At 50.9% G+C, this 25,186-nt stretch overlaps 1 protein-coding gene across 2 annotated transcripts in view; it reads right to left on the bottom strand.

Annotated features, from left to right (window-relative positions):
• The window catches only part of DPYSL2 (dihydropyrimidinase like 2), a 128,298-nt gene that overhangs the window by 15,337 nt on the left and 87,775 nt on the right, over positions 1-25,186 (bottom strand). For both annotated transcript variants that reach the window (XM_059176324.1, XM_059176325.1), the window contains exons 4-8: positions 14,993-15,157; positions 12,554-12,615; positions 11,988-12,068; positions 11,350-11,418; positions 6,195-6,315 (exon numbers count right to left, since the gene is read on the bottom strand). In XM_059176324.1, the coding sequence (XP_059032307.1) occupies positions 6,195-6,315; positions 11,350-11,418; positions 11,988-12,068; positions 12,554-12,615; positions 14,993-15,157 (498 nt within the window). The remainder of the gene's footprint in view (positions 1-6,194; positions 6,316-11,349; positions 11,419-11,987; positions 12,069-12,553; positions 12,616-14,992; positions 15,158-25,186) is intronic.

Here is a 25,186-nt window from a genome sequence, read left to right as displayed (position 1 = left end):
CGGGGTCAGAGCTCCAAGGCCATCGCACACCAGAACCTGCCTCCTGAGACTGAGGACGAGCAGGACACCTGGCCCAGGGCCGAGCTAAGATGGGGATCCTGGAGAAGGAGGGAGGCATCTTGTGGTTCATGTCTGCTCTGGCCTGTTCACATTCCAAGGGATTCAGAGGTCCTTGCTAGTTCTCGGTTGATTTCTTTTCTTCAGCCCCCAAAGGCAGGGCAGGAGTTAAACCATCCTGTAGGGGACCTCCACCTCCAGGGAGATGTGGGACCACCAGTACGGGGCTCCACCCCTCTGTCCTAATGGCTGCCCAGGGCACCTCTCCCATTTTATAAACCCTATATGGAAGGGAGCCGTGGATGAGCTTTTGGACCTGCGCCAGGCCACAGACCACACTAAAGTGCGTGCCACAGAGAACTCCCAATAATAATAAACCATGAAATAAGCTGAAATTGCCTTCACGCACTCCTCCAAACACACTGCTGACTCTTCCTTGGCAGCAGTTAGACCCTCGTGATTTTCTTCTCCAGGCAAAGTCTGAACTGAAGGATGTGACCCCAAGCCAGCCTCTGGCAGGCCCTCTAGCATGGACGGGAACTGTAAGGCCCTGGCGGTGGTGTTTGTTCACCAGGAGCCCGGGGCCTGAGTGCATCCGGGGAGAATAAATGCGAGGCTGGGGTTTAGAAGTATTTGACAGCTCCCGGCTCTGACAGTTAGGTCATTTCCCATGAACGAGAAGCAGGAGGACAAATCCAGAGTGGAAACAATGGGAAACCACATATGTGTATCTCAAAAAGCAGCCATGAAAGCAGAGTAAGAAATTAACGGGAGGGGGGGTGGGGGGGCACCTGGGTGGCTCAGTGGGTTAAAGCCTCTGCCTTTGGCTCAGGTCATGATCCCAGGGTCCTGGGATGGAGCGCCACATCCATCGGGCTCTCTGCTCAGCAGGGAGCCTGCTTCCTCCTCTCTCTCTGCCTGCTTCTCTGCCTACTTGTGATCTCTGTCAAATAAATAAATAAATATCTTAAAAAAAAAAAAATCGACAGGGACACACACACACACACACACACACACACACACACACACACAGAACCACTCTCCCTCTCCTCTCAGAGAGCCCACAGCCAGAATTCAACAGCCTAGGGGCTCTCCACGGATAACCAGTCCATGGCGTGCTGGGTCAACAGATATGCATAAAATATCACCACTGGATTCCCCTATCAAATACGTCTCAGAAGAGGCTAAGTTTGGGTTGACCGTGGATTTGATTCCGTAGAACATTTCTGTCAAACTGAGTCTAACAAGAGTGGCTGGTTCTTCCTGATGACACTGGGCAAAGTGGGGAAAGAAAAGGATGAGTCCGGCGATTCAGACTCCCGGCCCGAGCGCTACAGAAATGACACAAAAGTTTCCACATCTGCCCTGAAAGAGAGCCTTATCTCCGGTAGTCTCGGAGTTCAGATGGCTGGAAACCAACCCCAGAGTCTCATCCTGCAAGTGGCTACACGACAACACGGCACTAACTCCCAGCCTGGCAAGGGCCCTGACTGGGAAGGAAGTCTGCCTCTAGACAGCCTCGGGCTCGGGCCGCGCGACCTCGAATCTTCCGAGTCCGTGGGCCTGCCTGGGTTCAGACCTCACAGCACCCACAACCCTGAGAGCCTCTTGCTTCAGACCCGTCTGCTTCTCTCTCCTCCTCTTCCCCTACCCCTCATTCTCTCTCTCCTTCCTTCTTCTCTTCCCCTGCCCTCCCTGCCTCTCCATAGACATATATGGGCTCTGTTTCTCTGAAGAGCCCTAACCCAGATTTTGGTGAGACTTTATGACATTCACAAGCCAACCCATATGTCAAGATCATTAAGTTGTGAATTAACGTAATGCTAAGGCTTCATCCCCAAGTTGGGGTGGTCCTCACGGGCCCCACGAACACAAGTTTCTCACGACGCTGGAGTCATTCCGATTGACCCACAGGGCATAGGAAGTTTTGGTTCCAGCTTGGGTTCTCAGGGTTTAACATGCCTCAGCAGTCACCAGATGTTCTGAACATATCCGCCTCTGATCTGCCTCTGAGTTACAGGGGTGGGGTGAGGAGGATGGAGAAAGACGTCTGTCAGATGAGGTTATCAGGCACAGCTGACACACTACCATTCCTACACAGAAGGCACCAGCAGCCATGCTAGATTCCATTCGTGGACAAAGCGGAGTCTGAGGGAGCCATTTCTAGAGAAATCCCCACCCTGGACCCTCAATGAGAAAAGGTGGCCAGGCGTCTGGAACCATGGGCTGGGGCAAGATATTTACTTTCTGCATTTGAACTTCTCTTCCACGAAATGAGCCTACTGAATTGACCAATGTCTAAGTTCTTCTGAAGAGGAAAAGCTGCCCCCAATATATTTTTCCAGGCTGTGTCTTCATTTCCTTATCTGCAGAATGGGGTGGATGATACGTAGTCCTGCTGATGGGCACAGCACAGAGGAACAGCCCAAATGATGCCGTCTCTCCGGGAGATGGAAGGACAGCAGGTGGTTGCGCTGGGTCTAGTGCACATAGAATATCTTCTCACTTATGGCCATCTCCCATCCTTACTAGCCCATAGACCTCCTGTCTCAGACTTAGGACCAGCAGCCTTCTAGGTGGAGAAGCACATGGGCATTAAGAAGACATAAAATCACGGTCTTTCAACCGCTCCCACTGTAGAGAAATGTTGAGTCCCCTTATGCAGCCTGATCTCCCTGAGACAGGTGGGGTGTGTCTGTAAACAGTGGCCCCTTCCTCTGTGTGTTCTAACCATACCTGGTGTGCAACTGAGCATTTCCCATTATGACTTTCTATCCAAGTGTCCCACCCCAACGAGCGAAGGAGCTGAGGGCTGGGACCATGTCTCGCCTCCAGTGCAAAAGTCTGCGAGATCACATAATAAAAGTTTGCTGAATAAATGAAGATTTCATGTATCCATTTTACAGATGAAGACAAGGAGCAGCAGAAAACTGGCAGTGCCTTACCACCTGCCATTGGGGACCGGAAGAACGCACCTGAACTAGAATCCTTAGCAGAAAACCCCTAACCTGGATCAGCAGGCATCCTTGCTATACTTCCAACCAACCCTTTACTCTTTGACCATGAGAACAGTGGGGAGTTATTATAAACGTCTGTAGGCCTATCAACTCTGTTAGGTGCCATCTTCACCCTACAAGATAAGTCACTATCGCTAGCCCCTGCCCTCGCAGAAAATGAGATCTAGTGATGGTATGGGAGCTGCCTGGCATCACATCCTCATGCATGCGAGCTGAGATTTGATCCAGGACAGGACACACTGATCCCAGAACACAAATGTGTAATAAAACCTTATCCTACTTCCTTCTTGGTTGTTTGGGAATCTTTACTTCTGTATTACACACAACTCTACTAGGTGACAAGCTCAAGTTTCTTTTTTTTTTTTTAAGATTTTATTTATTTATTTGACAGACAGAGATCACAAGTAGGCAGAGAGGCAGGCAGAGAAAGAGAGGAGGAAGCATGCTCCCTGTGAGCAGAGAGCCCGATGTGGGGCTTGATCCCAGGACCACAGGATCATGACCTGAGCTGAAGGCAGATGCTTTAACCCACTGAGCCACCCAGGAGTCCCACAAGCTCAAGTTTCTACAGGTTTGTCAAGAAACAAAACCCCAATGGGGACACCTGGGTGCCTCAGTCAGTTAAACATCTGCCTTCAGCTCAGGTCATGATTCTGAGGTCCTGGGATAGAGACCACATCGGGCTCCCTGCTCTGCGGGGAGCCTGCTTCTCCTTCTCCCTCTGCCTGCTACACCCCCTGGTTGTATGTTCCCTCTCTCTGTGTCAAATAAATAAAATCTTCAAAAAAAATAGAAAGAAAGAAAGAAAGAAGCTAAACCCCAACACATACCAGCACTGCTCATTTAAAAATAATCTCAAGACATGAAGCTACTCATGTGGCTCTTCAGGCCTAAAGTCAGGCACCTGACAATCAAGCCCAATCCTACCACACACTAGCTCTGAGCTTCGGTTTACTCAGCTGCAAAGTAAACCAAAGCACAAAAATTCCTGCCCGGGCTGCCTCCCAAAGTTGTTATGATGAAGTTCCAACAAGACGGAAAGAGCCTTAAGAGCCCACAAGCAAGCAAGGATCTCTAATTCTTGCTCATTAGCACCCAAATGCACCGGAAATTCCCTTCTGGCAGCTCGGGCCCAAGGAAAGCAAAGGGTTCCACAGACTACAGAAGGTCGGTTGGAATGCAAAAGCCACCGCAGGAACTGTGTTGGAGGCACCACACTGAGGACTCACAGGTGGAAGGTTCTGGAACAGACCAAAGTAGTCCCTTCTTAGTGCTCACTGCCCAATGCATACACAGGGTCAAAGTCCAAAAGACGACAGAGGGACTCATCAGGCACTGAGGTGAGAGTATTAGAGCGGGGCTGGACTTTTCAGTAACATACTCCATCTCATCTTTTCAAATAAGGAAACTGAGGCACGGGAAGGAGAAGCCCCTGAGCTGCCCGCCAAGCTGGCTCACAGGCCAGCACTCTGAGCCCCAGATCAGGGCTGGCGCCAGCCGCCAAAACCAAGTTCTCAGAGACTGACTCCTCCACCCTCCTATTTGGACAAGTGAAAAGTCTGAATCAGAAAGCAGGTTCTCGGGTTTTCCATTCTGTTAAATGGAACGTTAAATTATATTAAAATTATGTTAAAATGCCCTATGCCCTATGCCCCAGGAGACTCTTAACTCCTTGCCTATTATCATCATCTGGGTACAGCATGGTTCCTAAAATAACTAAAGCTACCCACTCACTTCCTCTTTCCAGACACTGTGCCAACTGTCCCCATGCTCCGTGGAAGCAGTGGTTCTGTGATCAGTGTTGGGGGCTGAGGCTGAAGCAAACATGTGCCCAGAAAGACAAAGGGCCCAGGCGAGGGCGGGTCACTGACAGAGATCATCCACAGCATCTCCCAGAAAACAACTCCACGCTGATTCTGAGTGGATGCCTTACTCCAGTGACTGTCGCTTTACTTCGAAAAGGCAATTCCTACTAGCAGCCAGGAGAGGGCAGGTGTCCAGGAGGATAGGAACACAGCAACCCTGCGTGGCCAAGCCTCTGGGCAGAGGCCCCCGGGAGAGCTCCAAGGAGCCCGGGCAGGGAACTGCTGGGTCCGTCTGGAAGCCATCATCTCTGGGGACAAGCTGACTCAGTGGTCATTGAGCAATCTGTTCTAGGACTCGCACCAAGTCACCCACCATTGAAGGACTTCTACGGTCCTTCTGCATGCGATCACATCCCGCAGAAAACTGGAAACAGAAGCATAAAGGTCACACCGCTCCCTTCTTGGCAGAGAAAGAAAAACACAGAGATAAAGGGACAGAAAGAGAGAACGAGAGAGAGACCAGGAGAAAGCCAGACAAAGATCAGGAGAGCAATGATGAGGCCAGGACGTGCACCCTCACAAACCAGGTGCCATTGGGCTGTCCGCAAACCTGGACTACCAAGCCCAGGACACGTGGGTGGTGTGAGGACTCAAAACCATGGCAGATGACAGGAGAGGTCTGTTGCATTCATAACGTATAAGGGGTGCCACGGACCAACCTTTGGAAGCAGCAAGGGAGGCTGTACTTAGTCAACTAGCTCCCAAGAACCTTCTCAATGGGCTCCCTAGTGCCAGCCTCAGCCCCAAATAGGTCAATATAATTTACAGGGAGCGACTCAAGCACTCAGAGAACTAGACATGAGGAGGGCCTGGGGGCAAAACGCTCTCTGCCCTACGCCCTCACAACACTGTCTTACTCACCCGGGCAGAAATCACTACCAGCCACAGAGCAGGGACTCATTTTGCAATAGAATGCTCTCCAGAAGGACTCTGGGGCAGATGGACACGGACGCCATCTGTGTGCCTAGTTTATGGAGACTGCATCAAGTCAAGGCCAACTTGTCTATGGGGGCGGGGGCGGAAGGGAAATGTGCTCACCCACCCACTCTTTGTGCGCGGCTTTAAATAGACGGTGACGAGGTGGCCGCAGTGGAACAGACGGAGAAACTGGAGCTCCCCGCCTCGCTCGGTGGTAATTAGGTTAATGCTGGAACGTGATGAACACAGCCCACTTGGCACGCAGGTCTGGAAAAGGAGACGCCTGCCTCCCTCGCGAACCTGCCCTCAGTCAGACAGCCGGTAAGGCAACACTCACCCTTTTTCCGGGCCTGGGCGATGACTTCGGCCGCACTCTTGCTCATCACCTTGGTAACGTACAGGGGGCAGTTGGTCTGGTTGGCGATGGTAATCGAGCGGTTCACGGCTTCAGCCTCGACCTGCAGAGGAGCACGTGGATGTGAGAGCTGTGCCCAGTCTGCACCCTCAACCCACCAAGGGAGGCGGAGAGGAATGAGAGGCTGCCACCACGTCCTCAGGGTTTTGCCCTGAGCAGCATCACAGGAGGGGGATGGGACTTTCCCAGGGTCACTCAAAACAGGTGGGTGGAAATGATGGGGCAATTCCTTCCGAGACCCTGTGAGTGGCTGGAAGGGTGCCCAGCAGACCTACACCATCAGCATCAGCCGGGAGCTGATAAGAAATGCAGACTCTCCAGCCCTTCCCGGAACCAGCGGATCAGTAACTCTGGGGATGGGACCCAGAATGTGGGTTTTAAGAGCTCTAGGTGATTTTTAATGCTTGCTCCTCTGAGAAAACCACCGGGCACGGATAGGGATTGCCCCCAAGTCAGTGCATTCCTTCCAGCTGCAGGGTCTTGAGTCAAGCCATCCAGGGATGAGATTTTTGTGCTGGGCTTCTATCTGACACTCATAAATGGGACGCAAGGAGCAATGTGACCTTACAGGGCTCTGGGAACAGGCAGATTTGCGGCAAGCCATGGTCTTCAGTATGGGTAACATGTCTGTGGCTGCACAGGCTGGTATGAGCCTCAGTGCGGGATGGGAGAGCTGTTCCAATTCACGATTCCTTAAACCTGATGCTTCAACGAATAATAACCCAGAGACCCCAAGTGATTGCTGCTGACTACCTGGCCAAGTAAGACTACTGAGCGCAAGGTATACCCTACAGATATATGTGTTAGAACGGACAAGTGCAGAGCCCGTGCAATGGTAGAATGATGGCTCTCAAAAAGCCTTTTGTTCCCTCCCTAAATCCTGGCAGAAGCTGGGACTTCAACACCTCACACCAAGGGGCCAGTTCAACTCAGATTTTTTGTATCTTCTGTGCCCCACCCCCAAGAGTTCCCAGTGTAGTGCCTGGTACACAGCAGCGCCTCAAAATCTTTACTGAGCAAATAAATTACTGTATTGTATGTTAACAGTTAAAGCGAGCTGCTACTTTTCCTAAGAGGTAGCTGAGCTCCTAACTGAATTATCTTAGCCAACCAAGCTTCTACAGGAGCTGGACCAAGAGCTGAAGTTCTACAATGGCATTAACTGGTAATCTAATTTCATAAACGAAGACAACTTCATTCACGTTGGCCCTTTCGGGCATCAGCTATGTAAAGAGAGGGGCCTCAAAATTCAACGGCAAACCAAATGGCTCTTGCAAAAGCTCATTAAACCTCCAAATGTTTTTAATTCCTGGAATAGCTGAGCCACCCGCCCGCCTTCTCCCTGACTCCAGTTACAACAGAAGTGCCTCGGGCCAGGGGCAGCACAGAGGAGGGACGGCCGGAATCTCTGAGGTCACTTCAAGAGTCCACAGTGTGAAGCGTGCAAAGGACTTCTCTAGAAGCCTCACGGCTTCCCAGGGGCGCCAGTGACTAACCCAACTAATGGGCCCAACACCAACACTTCTGAAAGTGAACAGAGGCACTATTAATAACGGCATGGGAGCAACGGGCACGGGCTGGGACTGTCCTGGGTGAACTGGAATGTGAAATCAGACCAACGAGGAAGTAAATGGAGCGAAAAGTGCCAGTTCTATGGGGGGGCCTGCAGGATGGGCATCCCTGGGCCCTGTGTGGATTTGCTCATCCTCCGTGAGGGGAGCTCTGACCCCTCCCCCGCCACAGCACATGCCCCGGTGAGGGCACAGGCCTGACTACAAGGTTACCTCATGCAAAGAGGTCACTTAAACCCCAAGTTTCTGGGTTCCTTCCAGAACCGTCAAGGGATCCACATTTACCCTTCTGTGTGTACCTGTGCATACCCCTTACACGCAGTGAATGGATTTAAACAACACCCACTTGAAATATTGTGAAAATACTATTACAGCTCAAAAATTTTTTTTTAAAAATTGTGTTTATCTCAGTAGAGTTATCAAGGGGTTGGAGAGGTCATCCAGCCTTGCTGATTTTTTAAGGTCAGGCACCCCAAGATCCAGAGAGGACAGCCACTCACCTAGGAACACACAACAGTGTCGGTATGCACCAGACAATCAGGATACACAGCAGTGTCTGTACACCACACACCCTCGCACGCCCGTCCTCCATGTCTCATAGCCCAGCCGCACTTCCGACAGGGCCCCGCTGGAAAGCTCCCTTCTCTGGAAATGGTATTTTGTCCCTGTCACCCTCATCCCTGTGTCTCCCACTTTCCTCCCTGCTGCCAGTCTTCCAGCCCAGAGCCCATCACAGTCTTCCCTCCCTACTTACTCTCCACCTGTCTCTTCCTCCCCATCTCAGCCTCAAGCCCCTCCGCGTTTGTCTTGCTGTCCCAGCAGGCCCGGTCATTATGCACACGGGGTACCACCGGGCGGCCAGGCCATTTCTAGATTTCCACATCCCCGGTGGTGTCTCCTCTCCATCTTCCCAGCTGGGCCTGGGGAGAACCGAGCCAAGTTAACCACCACGATGTGGCGACAGGGCACGACACGGGAAGGAAGGACGTGTTCCTATGAGGTCAACGGCTGCTGGTGGCAAGCGGGCTGGATTTCCCTCACTGCCCTGCCTAGCTCAAGCTCCTGCTCTCTTCTCTTTTTTATCCACAGAGGGTCTAACACACGACAGATGCCCCGAAACAAATAGAAAAGTCATCACCAGGAGCTGTGGGAGAAGGTGGCGGCTCATGCCTGCTAGCTCAAGGGGCTGTCCTTAAGGGTGCATCTGCTCAGGGGAAGAACCAAATGCTGGGGCCGAGAGGGAGCTTCTGATCAGCTAAGAAGCAGGGGACCCTGGAAAGCATCCACTACAGCCTCTTGTGAGACAACAGGGCGCTGCCCAAAAGCCCAGAGCTCCTCAAATCGGAGCACTCCAGACCTGCCAGTCCCCAAAGGAAGCCTCATAATCCACGGCTGGGGATGTCGAAATTCTCCACGCAACAACTGCTACAAGGGAAACCTCCTGTGTCTGATCGTGGAAGAACGGGTTTGACTTTAGCGGTCAAAAGAGCAACGAGAACAACTCTCATCCAATAGCTTTTGCCCATTTCACAAACCCTGGGCTTGCATCTTGTGTTTAAGTCTGCAGGGATCTGGGGATACTAGGACAGACAGAAGGAAAAAGCAAAGCAAGCCCCCAGGAAGGCTCTTACAAGTTCAACAAGATTCTGGCTCTCAGAAGTAGCTTCGTGAACCAAGGTAAGTGGCACTGGCTCTTCTCAGAGGGCAACATCTCCTCCCCCACCTGCAACTAGGACAACTGGACAAAGGGGAGAGCACACTCTCTGAGCCAGGTGTCATCACTGGTTACAGGGGCCCACCAGCTTTATAGTGAGCTGGGGCTCCCCAGTGTGCGTTTGTGTGCACATGCACACACAGGTGCATGCGTGCAAACATGCAAGGGCAAGCATTCCCAGTATGTGTGTATACATGTGTACACATGTGTGTATATGTTACATGTACACACTAGTGTACAAAGCCAGCCTTGGATACTCTGAGCATCAGCGACGGGGATTATCGCCCTCTCTCTCCGATCAGTCCCTGTCCACCAGCCCCAGCGACAGCACGCACAGGGGCCACAAGAGTCACTTTCAACCTCCCTCACCCATGTGCCAGCCCCAGCTCAGCCCTTCAGCTTTCTAGTGTGCGTGGAAGGTTGGACGGTGTGACAGGAACCCTAAGGCCTGGAGCGGGACCGGACAGTACTGGAAATGTCACGGTTTCTGTCCTTCAGCTGACAAGAGGAGGGTGTCCTGAGGGCCACAGATGGTGCCAAAGGTGCCCTGGTGTGTGTGTATGTCTGTGGCTCTGTCTCTATGTGTGTGTCTGTCTGTTTCTGTCTGTGTGCATGCGCATGTACAGGAAGAAGGGCAGGACAAGGAAATACAAATCCTCTGTGTGTGCAGGACATTCCAAGGGCCTCCTCCCCCTTCTCTTTTTCCAGCTTCTTTCTGACTTTCTTTCTCCTTTTCCAGCCTCACTTTTTTCCCCAAAGTCAGAGGGAAAAAGCTATAGATAGCCTGCCCTCCCACCCCAACCCGGACAATCTTGATGGCACCTTTGGATCCAAACCCTTACAAATCTATCTTCTTCTTAGGGGGAGCCGGTGGCCCCTGCACCACAGGTCAGAAACTGCACCCTTCCCAGGGCCAGAGGGAACCTCCCGTTCTCAAGCTCTGTGCTTTGCAGGCACTGGTCCCATTCATACTCCTCTGATCAAGCATCTCCTTCCACCTGTTGCCATAAGGAAAAATCCTACTGCTAAAGCCAACAGCCAGCTCCTTGAGGACTGTCACTGCCTGTCACTTCTCTCTTGTACGAAGAGTCTGTTGGTTTCCATGAGACACCCAGCATTCTCTTTGCTGAGAGCTGACCAGGTCCACAAAAGCCTGACCTCCACGGAGCCTTTCATCAAGCAGCCGATTTCCGAAAAGGTCACATATTCTAAGTTTAGAAAAACAGACTCCCCAGTATGTATGATGTGAGTACCTCCCTTCTGTCTCACTAGCCTAACCATCCAAGACAGTGACTCTCACCCTGTGTGCTCCTGCTCTGTGATCCCTCAGTGTCTGGAAGATTGTCTGCCCCTCTCTGCTGATATCCCGCCCAGACCTACCATGGAAAAACTGACAATTCTCCTTATGCCCTTTAGCAATTTAGAAGAGTTTTTAGATCCCCATGACGACGTCCTGGCGATGGTGAGATTCTGGAGGCCCCACATTATGAACCACGAAACCCACATTGCAGGAGGCTAATAAGAAGCTGTTTGTGTCTACCCAAGAAAGGACGTGGTGGCTCAGAGACACAAGGGAGAGCCTCCAGCTAAACAATCCCCACGGCTCTCCTCTACAGCTCAGGCGAGGACTTCACACTGCCTACATAGACACCCACACATGTAACCTGTGACTTCTCAGAGGGCCCAAATTCAGATCCTGAGAAGCCCCAGTCTCGACGGGAAGTGGGTTCTATGTGGCTCTGGCAGCCCCCAGGGGATACTGAGCCACGCGTCCCATTCAACAGATGTTCACCTCCTCAGGCCGGCTCAGCACATGACCCTCGGGGCCTGTGATGCCCAGATCCAGGATCCTCTGCTGTTCCTGCAAGGTTGAAAGAAAGCCAGGCCATCAGTGAGAGCTGGACTGCACATGGGTCTGATGGCTAGAGATCTTTGACCCAAAAAGTTACTCAGGTAAGATGTAAAAAACGACCCTGCTAACCGCTCAGCTCTCATCCCAGGACCTCGGGAATAGAAGGGCTCACTACACTGTCCCCAGCCCTACCTGAGCTCCCAAGTGTGTTCAGCTCTTCCCCTGGGATGCTGAAACCCCATGTGTGCCCAGCCCTGGGCCACAGTGTCAAAGGTCTGTGTGGGGGTCACCCATCCCGCCCATCCTGCCCACCCCGGAGGCAGCTCCGTGCCAGCACCGGGACAAATGGCTCCTCTGTGGAAAGGGAACAGGCGGAGAGTCCCATAAAACACAGGAAGGTGCGTGTCACCAACATCCGTGCTGCCAGTGAGACTGCCAGCCCTGGGCCCTAGGACAGTGGCACTGGGTCACCCTGCTTTTTTCCTCCTTGCAGCTGGCCTACAGAGTGCCTTCCCTTTCCCGAGCCCGCCGCTCGCCCTGTAGGTCACGAAGACAGCACAAGGAGGAAAGCGCCGTACCTCTGCAATGATGTCACCGTTTTCTGCATGGACTTGGGCGATGGCACCGATATCCCGAATCACGCTCAGGACTTCATAGATCTGGGGGGGAGAACAGAGACAGGGGTTTCCATCTCCCTGTTTACAAGCACAGCCATGCCTCTGCCAGTCACAGGAGTCAGAAACAGCACCCATGGCTGCTCCTACTCAAGCCAGCTCTCTTGACAAGCCCCAAGGTCAAGGCTTCTGGCCCCCCGTGGCAGAGCAGGACCACTCAGGAATCAAGAGGAGGCATGACCTAAAGGACGGGGAGTAGGTGAGGCTCATGGAGGACACCTCTGGGCCATGTTGTCCCAAAGAGGGAGCTCCAAGGCCTACTCCAGAGCCTGGTGGAACACCAGTCCTAGGGGGTGGCCAGGACACTGGGGTCATAACCTCCCTAAAGGTAAAGTTACCCCAGGGCCCTCATCCACTAGTCATTCCCACGAAGCTAAGGGACATACACTGGAGGCAGCTTCCAAGACAACAGCATTGGACCCAATGTACTAAATGCCCGTGAGCTTGGGCAGAAAGCCTACTTTCCTTACCTGGGAATCAGTTAGCTGGAAGCGATCCTTGAAAGCCATGTACACAAGGAAGGAATTTACCCCTAGTGGATAGACAAAATAGAGGCAGAAATGTGACTTTAATGCATAAACCAAATAATCCAGAAGCAAGTAAGAAAAATATGATACAGTGCCATATGTGTATAGAGAGAGAAATAAAGAGAGGAAGGACAGGAGAGAGAGACACACAGAGACAGAGCAGAGAAACAAGGATAAAGCACATGAGGTAAAACATAAAGAGTTGGTAAAAACAAAAAACAAAAAAACTAAGACTGGGGTGCAAAAGTGCTTTTTAGTATCCTGACAGTTATTCTCTAAGTTTATTGAAACTGGAAGTTGCCTGCTTTGTATATCCAACCAGATACACAGCGCTGTTACTCACAACAGCCAAAGGGCAGAAGTGTCCACTGACAGATGAATGGATACACGAAATGTCATGCAGCCATACAACAGGACGGAAATCCTGTCACATGGATGAACCCTGAGGACATGATGCGAAGGAAAATATGCCGGTCATTAAAGGACAGACATGCAGGACTGCATTTATATGTCAAACTTACAGAGACAGAGAATTGGGCTTTACCAGGGGTTAGAGGAGGGGGCAGGGGTGAGGGGTTGGGGTTTGTGTTTAACAGGTGTGGAGTTCCTGTTTGGAAAGATTAAAAGTTCTGGGGATGGAGAGTATAATGATTGCCCACTGGACTGTACATTTAAAAGTGACTCAGATGGCAAAATTTAGGTTATGCTGTATTTTACCACAATTTAAAAAATTAAAAAATAAAAGCTGCCCTCAACTGTCAGGACTTTAAGAACACAAATGAGAAGATTCGGCGGGATGAAGATCTGTAATAAATGCCTCGTCTTTGGTAAATCAACTACTCCAAGCTGATTTTTTAGAAACCTTTTAAGTAAGAAAGGGTCCAATAAGCCCATGTCGCAATTCTCACCCTGACATTTCAGAGTCCTTGTCACCGAGGCACCAGACCGGACATCCCTCTCCCACATCCATCACAAACATATACCACTGCACTGACAACCTTCTAGTCCTGGAGCTTAATTCACGCCACCTGGGGTGCTGGACGCTGCCCCAGGTTCAATGGCTCAGGACATCCCAGCCTTTCTCTCCTGCCAGGCAACAGTTCCTATGGGAACCCTCCTGGCTGATCTGAAGTCAATTTACTTTCAGTATGGAAAGTTAAACCCTCAGGGGCCTCAGTATTCTCAAAAATAAGAAAGGTCAAGGGTGACCTACTTTCTTTTAGGTGGGATCTTCATACCAGAAAGAATCTTAGGATATCTAGTCTAATACTCTCATGTGAGAGATTTTTCTAAAATTGAGACTTAAAAAATTTAAGCTAATTCCCAAGGTCATAGGAGTCCAGACTTTCATTCTGGGTGTTTTCTGCCACGTTTATGGATACCTGTCATACCCATGCCTGGAGATTTCCCTCCTGCTATTTTACTCACAGCTCATGGTACTTCTGAGCTTAGAAGTCTTGGAACCTGAGAGCAACAGGTGCATCCCTGACAGTTAAGATCCAGTGAGGTCAACATGTCACCCCAGGAGTCTAGCCTATAGCCAAGCTCCAGAGGGCCCCAGCAGATCATGGGATTTGGCGATAACACCCGAACTCTCGAGGTTCCTTTGGACAAAACGGTTCCAGAGATACCTTGAGGTAGTTCCCTTTCCTCCAGCCTCCCCGTGAATCTTCCAGGGCCCAACCTCTGGAATCCTACTCCCTAAAATAGTCCTATGGAATAAAAAAGAACTTGGAGACCTGAGTGGCTCAGGTAGTTACATGGCTTGAGTCTTGGTTTTGGCTCAGGTCACGATCTCAGGGTCATGAGATCAAGCCCTGCATCGGGCTCTGCGCTCCAAGGGGAGGCTGCTTGACATTCTCTCTCGCCTTCTACTCCTCCTGCTGCCACTCTCACTTCCTCTAAAATACATAAATAAATCTTTGTTTAAAAAAGAAAGAAAGAAAGACTGTTCAGGTTGTCCCAGAGGCTCCTCACCCTCAAATCTTATCCTGGTTCTTATGGGTCTGTACAAAGAGCTTTCCAGAGTCCCCCACTCAGCATCCTGGGCCCCCGCCCCATGACTGCCCAAATCCTTGGCCTCAACTCTGCAACCTGGCTGGGTGCAGTTCCCTCAAGCCAGTAAGCTGTGAGCAGCTGTTCCATAAGAACCAGTCCCCATGGTGAGGCTCAAGGTCTCATGTCCACAGAAGCTTCTGCTACTGCACTGGGTATGGTCATCTCCAGTGGGCCCTAGCTGCAACCCTCTCTCCTGGCAGATGAGGAGGTAAGGCACAAAAGGGATCTGCTAGCGAGATTCACAGAGCAATCCTTCACAGAGCTGCACTGGCTCAGGCACCGAAGGTGGACTCTCCCCAGAGCCCACTGGTCAGCACAACCTACCGTGGTCCTTCACCAGAGCCTCCATCTCCTCCTGGATGCCCTTATGCCACTCAGTGATATCCACGTGCAGAGAGTAGTCACAGCACGACTTGCTGTCAGCCCATTCCCTCCACTGGTCGAAGGCTGCCAGCAGGCTTGTCCCAGGCTCAGGCACGACATGGTCAACTAGAAAAGAAGAGACACCAGTCGTCACCAACAGAAGTCTTGAGGGCCAATGTCAGCAGCTGTTTTCCCATTGCAACCTTGAACAAGGCTCCTTGGGTTCAAAATGGAGATGGTGATCTCTATAACCAGCTTATAAGAATAACCTGAAAACAGCAGACTCCCCCAGAGGAAGAAAGCAGAAACTTGGCACGGTGTGAGTGATTACCCTGGTGAAACCACGCAGGCACTGCCCAGATCTGATCACCCAGTTCAAAGGACCTGAAAACACGTACCTCGGACACATTTCACAGACAATGAGTCCTTATGGACAATGGCAGTGTCAAATGGCCGGCCAGAGCTGCCAGCCCTTTTCGTGTGAGATAGCTGCCAGTGAGACGTCCCCACCAGACGGCAAGGAACTTGAAGATGCTGGACCACAGCCATGCAGACTGGGGCTTTTAAAGGTTCCCGGCATATCCAATCTCTCTACGCCGCTCATATTTCTGCCGCATAATACCACTTTGTAATTTAAGGGAGATCTTTCGTCTTAAGAACTCAAAGCATCTTTTAAAATGGTGGTTATTGTTATATTGGTATTGAGTTAGGCGGAGATGGGAGGACAGGGGACTTCGGACTCCAGCTGACCTGAGTTGATCTCTGGCTCCAACACCTACCAGTATGTGCTCTTGGAGAAGTGGCTTAATCTCCAGCACCCTAAGTTTCTGGATTGTTTCAAATGGGGATATGAACTGCCACACACATTTCTTAGGAGGACTGGATGAAACAGCGTTATCTATTGATTTTCTGTCACTCACTTATTTAAATCCTCCAACAGCCTCCCCTTGCTCTTAAGATAGGGAATCGAGTCCCCAGCAAGGGCCGCAAGATTCTGCCCAGCTTGGCTCTTGCCTATATCTGCAACATCACTCTGGATTATCTCTACCTTGCACTCTGTTCTCCAACCACAGGGGCTACCTTTCAGTTCCTGCTCCCTTCTGCCACAAGGTCTTTGCAGAGGTACCGTATCTCTAAATCTCAGAGAGCTCATACCCGGTTACCCTGATGATAAGCGGTTTACCAGAACAACTACTCCCCATCTTCTACACAAAGACACTAAAATATAAAGCAAAAAGGCTGGTCCAAGGTCGAAGCAAATTTACACAACAAAGAATATAAAACCCAGGACTCCACACACCAAAAGCAATGAATCATTCTTCTAAATAAAATATTAGATTGTCTACACCCAGGGAAGCAGTTCTCCACTAAAAAAAAATGCCAGCCCGGCAATGCTAGTGAGCTCGAATTTCTGAAACGGATCAAATCTTGCAGATGCTGCTGAACGGTAATCCACTGAGCTTGGTTTTATAGGTCTCAAAAATGTGGGCCTCTAAGCTGAATCTTCTTTTGATGAAATGCTTTCTTAATAAGCAATAGTGTATGTAATTAAATGGGTCCACGCACCGCTGGACCCATAATTCTGTATCACATACAGAATTATCTAATGAAAGCAATGAGGACGTGCACTGGGAATGCGAGTCGGTTCCATCTGTACAATGCTAACATAGAAACCCTGACAAAACAGTTCCAATTTTCTTAAACTGTGCCCCACCCCCCCCACAATGCCAGAAGAGGAAAGGGGGAGTGGGGGGAAGAGAAGGAGGAGGAGGAGGAGGAGAAAATATGACTTTGTGGCCATCACAGAATCTCCCTAGTCATTTGCCGGCTTCATTGCCCGTCCCACCACAGCACTCTGCGTAAGCTGCCAGATGGGTCTTCTTAAGTCTTTCCCCAGATCCTGTCACTCTGCCGATGAGTCTTTCGGTAGCAGTCCACCACCTTGAGAATCCAGATTCAAATCCCCTCTACTCGTCCCGTGGACTGGGTCTCATCTCACCCTGGTACTCTCTGCCCCGAGCCCTGCTCACTACCATCAGCCCCCAGCTGTTTTCATTCCTTGACCTGCCTGACCCCTCCCACCTCTGGGCCTTTGCACCAGCAAGCAGTTCTCGCTCCGGAAACCCAGTCCCCTGGCTCTTACTAGGGCATCTTTGCCTCGTCATCACTATCCCAGGATCGCATCCCCATCAGCACTCATTTCTGCCCCTGTCCCCCCTACCGTGGTTTGCTATCTGACTCCCCCCCCCACTAGGATGTAAACTCCCTCTGTGCCGGGACTGAGTGCCTGGATAGAGGAAGTGCTCGATGAACGTCTCTGATGAATGAATGAATGCTCCCGTCCAGCGCGCACTCCTCCCGGCAAGATCAGGCCGAGCACAGAAAGAGGTGCCCTTCCAGGAACTCGGCCAGATTTTCCTGTTCAACCTCAAGTAGATGTTCGGTCGTCTGGTACTAAGCTACTCAAACTTGAGTGTGTTTAAGAATTCTCTTGAGAGCTTATGAAAACACAGGTTCCTGGACATCACCCCCAGAGTTTCAGATTCTGTAGGTCTGGGCTGAGAATTCCCATTTGTAGTCCTCTCTCTTGGAGCAGGTCTGTGTGCCTTGAGCCCGTCTGAACATCCCTGAGTGCAGATCTCTTCCCATTTCCTTCTCCTACCACCTGAATTCACTCCTGCCCATTTTACCCCGAGGGTCCCGTTAAATGACCCAGCAGTGTTTTCATTTGCAAACCACATCAGGTTCTCTGTGTCTGTGATATGATGGCTTCCCTCCGTGTCCAAAAACAGCTCCCAGAGTGACAAACTGGTGCAAACTCAGGACACAGACAAAGCTGAGGGCTCCAGGGAAATTCACATGCTTCCGCTAAGAACTGACAGCACTCAAGTAACGTGGCCGCAAAAAGCTTCCTCGTGTTTTCCCACAGATCTCTTCCCATAGGAGCTCTCTCCGGGGAAAAGCTGCTGCAGGGAACAGGGCAGAATGTCATCCTCGCTTCCGGAGGGAGCAGAGATTCCCCACTGAAGACACAAGCCTGCAGAGGATTTGTCCAGAACTCACAGGCCTTCCCTCTGGTGATTTTCCTCAGCTATCTGTCCCTGCAGGAGCCTGGCTCCTGCCTTGCTGCTGACGTTCCCCCTCACGCAAGAGGTGAGAGAAAGCTCCTCAACCCAGCCGTCCGCCATGCAGGGAAGAGAATGACCCTGGGGTCAGCAAGCTGGGTCTGGCTGCGGCTCTGCCCGGCTGCGTCTACTCTTTGGGAACTCCATTTTTTCATGCATAAAACATGGGCCTGAAACGACCGACTGGGAGGGCTACTGCAGGTTAAGGGAAGCCTGTATGAAAGCACCTGGCAAAATGTCTGGCACACACCGAGTTTTCATTCCCCTGGGATGAGCCCTCGGCAGCATGCTGCGGTTTCGGCGGTAGGCCCGTGAGTCTGGTCTAGGAGGGAGCCAAGAACGTGCCCTGGGACAGTGGCCCAAATCGACGAGTCACAACCAGGGTCCTGCCTCTAGAAGACGCCAGCTACTTCCAAAGGACTGTTATTTCTTCTCTTAAAACTGTCAAAAGACCCCCAGGTTTTGGCACCTGGGTGGCTCAGTGGGTTAAGCCGCTGCCTTCAGCTCAGGTCATGATCTCAGGGTTCTGGGATCGAGTCCCACATCGGGCTCTCTGCTCAGCAGGGAGCCTGCTTTCCTTCCTCTCTCTCTGCCTGCCTCTCTGCCTACTTGTGATCTCTGTCTGTCAAATAAATACATAAAATCTTAAAAAAAAAAAAAACACCCCAGTTTTTTAAACAGCTGAATGGAAACGTAATTCACATACTACACGATTCGCCCATGTAAACTGTACGAGTCAACGGTTTTTAGGCGAGTCAGAGAATTGTGCAACCATCGTCACAATCTAATTGCGGAACACTGCCCAAGAAAGAAACCCCATACCCATCTGCCGTCCTTCCCCATTCCCTCCTAAGCCTGCTGCTCCAGCCCCAGGCAACCACTCATTCAGCCTGTCTCTGTAGATTTGCCCCAGTTGGACATTCATGTAAACGGAATCACAGAGCATGTACTCCTCAGGGTGTGGTTTCTTTTGCTCGACAGCACGTTCTCAAGGTCCATCCACGCTGGCGCAGGCGTCAGCCCTCCATTCTTCTTTATTGCCCTGAGTGCTTGTAGTACCCTATTTTTTTTTTAAAGATTTTATTTGTTTATTTGTCAGAGAAAGAGAGAAAGAGAAAGATCACAAGTAGGCCAAGAGTCAGGCAGAGGCAGAGGGAGAAGCAGGTTCCCTGCCGAGCAAGGAGCCCGATGTGGGACTCGATCCTAGGATGCTGGGATCATGACCTGAGCCGAAGGCAGCTGCTTAACCAACTGAGCCACACAGGAGTCCCGTATCCTATTTTTATATTTAGAGGATATTGACAAGGTGCTGAATGCAAAATATATAAGCTCTTCCTTGAAAATTCAAAGAGAGAACTCCTCTGAAGTTTGCAGGATGCAGAAGACCCCATGTTTTCTTTGTTGTTGTTGTTTCTTTTTTTAAAGATTTTATTTATTTGACAAGGAGAGATCACAAGTAGGCAGAGAGAGGGGGTGGGGACGCAGGCTCCCCGCTGAGCAGGAGCCCAATGCAGGACTCGATCCCAGGACCCTGAGATCATGACCTGAGCTGAAGGCAGAGGCTTAACCCAATGAGCCACCCAGGCACCCCCTATGTCTTTAACTTTAAACTTTGAGGTAACTACCGTTTCACAGGCAGTTGTGAGAGATCCTTGGACCCTCCACCCAGTGGAGGTCCTCCACCAGGACCCCCTCCTTGACACAATCCAAGACCCCAAGTATTTAAAAGGCCAGCAGGTGGTGTCTATGACCAGCTCTCAAGGGAACCAGCATAACTGAAGACACAGAGGTGCCAAAAAAGTCATCATCGTGGTCCCTGCTCAGGAATTGAAGTGGCTGAGCAGGAACTCCATCCCAAAAGTTTCCTGGAGAGAAGCAGGTGGAGTGGGAGAAAGAGGCAGACAGAACTGCTGGGTCCCCCACTGGCCCCAGCCTCTCTGAAGCCTCACACGTGGATGCACAGAGGGCAGAAGTTCTAGAAGCTCCATTTAGTACATGTACCACCTCGCACTCCCCGTGGCACTGAATCTATCAGAACTGCCCATCTCCTGCCTCCCATTCCAGGATCCTCCCTCCCTCTCTCTCTAGTCCCTGCACTTAGCCATCTGTGCATCTGCCTCTCCCGTTCCCATCCTAGATAGAATCAGCAGCGTTGAATTAAAAGCAAATCATCAGGGAGATGACGGATCATCTGTGGGGCATCGAGCTGCCACCTACTTACTCAGCAAAATGCTGGGTGACCTATTCAGCAGAGAATAGCTTTTTTTCGTGGAGAGATAAGAGCCTTCAGGAGCCCCCCACCTGCCAGTTAGAGTAACATGATTTTGTTCTGGAAAAAAGCAGGAAGGGAAGAAAAAGCACCTGTCCTCGGGACATCGGGGGCTCCTGGAGAAGCGGTAAGGGAGGAAATGGAGCTAGCACTAGTACCTAAGCCACGGGGTTCCGGCGAGGTGGAAATGAGCTAGCCTGGGAACTCCTTAGAAGGATGCCAGCTACAGAGCCGTGCTCAAGAAACACCAGAAAGAAGGAAAAAAAAAGAAACACCAGGAGGGAGACAGTTACACTCCTTTATAAGGAAACTGCCAAACATAAACCCCTCTGTGAGGTAGTTTGGGTGCCTCCAAAGCACATGGTTATGGGCTACCTACTTGCCTTACGTAAATATACTGCTTCTTCAGCAAAGCATTATTCTGAAGATCTGGAAATACCTCAAATGTTTGTGCCTGATTTCTCCTATACAAACCAGTGACGCGCACATCTCATAGCACCTTTGTGAGTGCTCGGTAAGGCAGTATTAGTTAACAATGAAGTGCTATTCTGATAGGAGCACATCCTCTTCCCTGGGTCCCCCAGAGCATCAAGTGGGAGGGAGGACTGGCATACAGAAGGTGCTCAATAAGCAGACGAGAGACCAAAGGTCACACATGCCTCTGGCAAGAAAGGTCCCTGGCCGACTCTAGAAACGGAGCATGGAGGAACCTCTTCCTCCAAAAGGCCCAGCCATGGGGCTCTGTGATTGAACACTCCGGTCCAAGGCTCCCTAGCATTCCCTAGGAAAGCTCTCAGAGCACACAGCTTCTCCGGCCATCTGCCACACAGACTCTCTGCGGCTGGGTGTTACACCCCTGCCCTCCTGAATGCTGGCAAGGGGACCCACCGCAGTGACTACCTTTAACAGAAGTGTAATTCACACACTTCACAACGGGAGGAACAGTAACAATTATTCTTATCGAACACTTCCTACATCTGCTGCGATGTCATGCGTCTTTCGTGGATTATCTCATTTCATCCGGACTTGGGCCTGCTAAGGCTACCGCCAGTGTGGGTCCCCACTGTTCAGCTGGAGAGGAGAAGTTAAGCACAGGGGGGTTAAGTAACCCCCTCGTATGACTTAAAAGGCAGAGATGCATAGAAAAGACCTGCAACATTGATACCCCCAGTGCCACGGCCAAGCAAGGCCCTGGGGAGAACTCTGGAAAGTGGTCAGTAACGTGGCCATAGCTGTTACCACTGCTGACTGGCTGAGGTGGAATGTGAGCCCAGAAAGTCTGACTCCAGAGCTTCTACTCTTAAAAGAGGGAGGGCGGGGTGGGTCACTGAGACGTGAAATGGAGACTTATCCCTTTATATTTTATAACTACAGCATGTAGCTCAATTAATTCAATAAGTAGAAAACTGTATAATTAGCGTAGCAAGTCCAGGAATATTAACTCGGGCTCCTAACTGCTCGACCTTGGAGGCACCTGGGTAATCCCCTTATTTCTCTCTTTGCCAGACTTTGTTTAATGGAATCTTGCAGCAAAAGCTAAACAAGTTCCATCCTACCAAGCAAGCTGAGCCAGGAGAAATTGCTCCGCATCCAGTGATCACTGCTAGAATCATTAAGTCAGAATCTGGAGGGAGTAAGAGCTGAAGCGCGAAATGTATTTATAAAACAAGCAAACAACCTCCGAAGTGACCTAGTGATCAGTGAGCTTTGGAGCAAAACGAAGAGGTAGAAGATACAAAGCATACCCCTAAAATGTTGAAAATCTAGTCTGGGAACAACAACAGCAAAAAAAGACATTCAAGAGTCCAAGGAAGAAGGGATTCTGCTCGGTCCTCAGGCCCCCGCACATCCCCCACCCTGCCCTTCCCACCACACTCTGCAAAGAGCCAAGTGCTGTGGATGTCCCACTTTGTCACTCACTGTCGGCTCACTGCACCCTTGGCTCTACTGCACGGACACCCCCCCAACAAACTCTCGATTCTTTCCTCCCCTGGGGACCACCACCACGCTCTGCAGCCTTGGCACGGCTGCCTGCAGCACCCTGCGGCCCACGCCCGCCCCAGCTTCCGGACAGCACTCCGCATGTCTGCCTCTGCTTCTCGGAGTAACTGTCCCCTGGCCCCTCTTTGGTCCCCACTGTCTTCAATGCTGATCTCCCCAGGAGCTCTGTCTGACTTCATTAAATCCCACTTACATGTCTGTCATTTATTCCGAAGGTCCTGCGGCGGAGAGCTGAGCAGCAGATTCGCAGGCCCTTTCCTTTAGCTGGCCTACACGGGGCCCTTATTTCTTGCTCTTGTCTCTTTTCTGCTCTCCTTGCCCCCGGCCATGTCCTCTCTTTCCTCCCTCCTGATCGCCCTCCTCCTCCGTCCTCTGCTTCCTGCAGTCTTCTGCTGTGTGTCTTGGGCTCAGCATTCGACAGATGATGGATATGGGGACTGGGCAAATCCTGGGATCCGCAGCTGGACGCAGGGGAGCCCCACAGGCTAGATCACCTGCTGGGGCTGGCTTCTGCTGCATGAAGGGAGCCGCCCATCTAGAAGCTGGGGGTGGGGGCTTCCCCCCTGCAGTCCACGCCTCCTGCCCACCCATTTCCCTTCTAGTGGCCTGCGCCCGCCAGAATGAGAGTGCCATTCCTTCCAGGCTGCTGGAAGTTGACTGCGAGTTTGGGAGCTAGAGCTGGAGGCTGAAGGTGGGAAAAAAGAGGTGGGGAGAAGGGCAGAGAAGACCCAGCTTCCCAACCCAGCGTTATTTCTCAATCTAAAGACAATCCTAGAAAGACAACCTGAGCTTTCCACCATGTTCACAACTGAACACCGACATTAGCAGAGCTGCGCCCAATAGAGAAATATATCGACCCCTCCAGAAGCACTTCTCAACAGGAATGGGACCATGGACCCATGTTGGAACTTCATACCACTGTCTGCATTGATCTGATGGCAAGAGTATCTGCCTCACGTGGGTACCGCTTTTCAGCGATTCACAAAGGGCTAGCACAGGCCTTTAACCCACGGGAATGCTTACACTAGCGAGGCAGACACATTTCTGATGCTGGCGTCACAAAGGAACCGTGGCCGGGAGACTTGCCCGCAGTCAAGGAGACACAAACTCACAGAGCAGGAGTCCAACCCCCCCTTGCATTACAGCCTTTCCGAACCGCACCCTTCTTGCCGTTTCTAGGAATACCACTCACCTCAACTCTTCAAACCTGGGCTGTCTCCCACCGTCGAAAACAACTGCAGGTTCACTTACGTGAGCAGCTAATGACCTTCACCGAGTGGACAGAGGAGGAAATGGCCAAGGCGAGCCGGTGACAGTCAATTTGGGATGTCAGACAAAAAGCTTGTCAAAATGTCCGCACCTCGTAAGACCCTTTTCTCTGAGGCTTGGCAAAGGCTGCACATGGGCTTAGCGAGCACATGGCCCGCAAGATCAAAGGCCAGGCTAATGAAAGCTGTGTGTGGCGATGAAGGGCCATTTATAATGTGTAAATCCTTTCAGAGTGACAAACCGCACCATGGGCAGAATTTCTCTCCCTGACTGGGCAAGGGCACACGTGGGGAGACTGGGAGAATCTGGGAGCCCATCTGCAGACTGCATGGGCGCCGTCTTCCCAGGGAAGGGCCCGGCAGAAGTCGACCAGGGGGCTTGGGGAGCGAGAGAAGCAAGTCACTTCCCCAGGAAGGGTTCACTTCAACACCAGCCTCTGGGGTAGGACTTGGTAGTCTGCTCTCGATTCACTCAGAAAGGATGTGCCTGGGCTGCGCAGCGCCCATGGGAAAAGTCCCACCAAACCAAGAACGGTGAGAATAAATTGTAGGTGCACTGTTTAACCACCAAGGACGCTCAAAGGCCTTCAACTGCGGGTGCGCAGTGAGGCTCCTGAGCGCTCGGGAGTCTGTCTTACTGACCGAAGCCAGTCTGGCAGATTCTCCATGAAGAGGAATCGGTGGCAAGAATGAGGTTCAGATCCAGGATGCTTAGAAACTGTTCTGTCTTTTTACCGATGAGGAAATCGGAGTCCCAGGGAAGTTCCAAGAGTCGCTAAAGATACATGAGATAAGCAATACCAGAATTAACCCTAGGTCTGAAGCCAAACGCTATACGCTGTTACCTTTACAAATCCTTTCATATATATATATATGTATATATATACATATATACATATATATACACACATATATATGAGAAAATACTACCTATAATCTATATATATGAGAAAATACTCCTATAATCCCACCATCCTCATAGTAGCCATGAATCTTTCTCTCAATCATCTTCCAGATCTGTCTTTTGCATCTATTTTATATGGGAGTAACGACAGGGCACACTTACTTTTTCCTTAATACCATGTTACCTTATACGGTCTTCGTAATTCCATTTTTTCTAAAAGCTGTTTTGGGAGGAATGTCCTGTAACTTTCTAAACTGTCCCCATCTGCTGACCCTGTACACTGCTTCCAGTTTTCCTGTGTTACATAACATTCTCGGGACCATATTCACGCAAATACCTCTCCCCTCTTCTAGGTGCTTTTCTCTGGAGAAGGTCCTAGAGCTTGGATGAACTAGGGTTCTTAATACAGATGACCATGCTGCATTCCAAAAGCATCACCCCTTCAGGCTGCCACCAGCAAGATGTCAGGATGTCACCCCAGCCGATGCTGGTATTTTCGTTTTACTTGCTTACTATTTAAGGGGGTAAGAAACAAAGCTCTTTTCACTGGGCTATGCCGACTTCTCTGTTTGATACATGGCCACCTTC

Source organism: Mustela lutreola, chromosome 1, assembly GCF_030435805.1.
Source record: "Mustela lutreola isolate mMusLut2 chromosome 1, mMusLut2.pri, whole genome shotgun sequence".
Classification (NCBI taxonomy): Eukaryota; Metazoa; Chordata; class Mammalia; order Carnivora; family Mustelidae; genus Mustela; species Mustela lutreola.
Note: the sequence above shows the minus strand (reverse complement) of the source record. Positions and strands in the feature narration are given on the sequence as shown.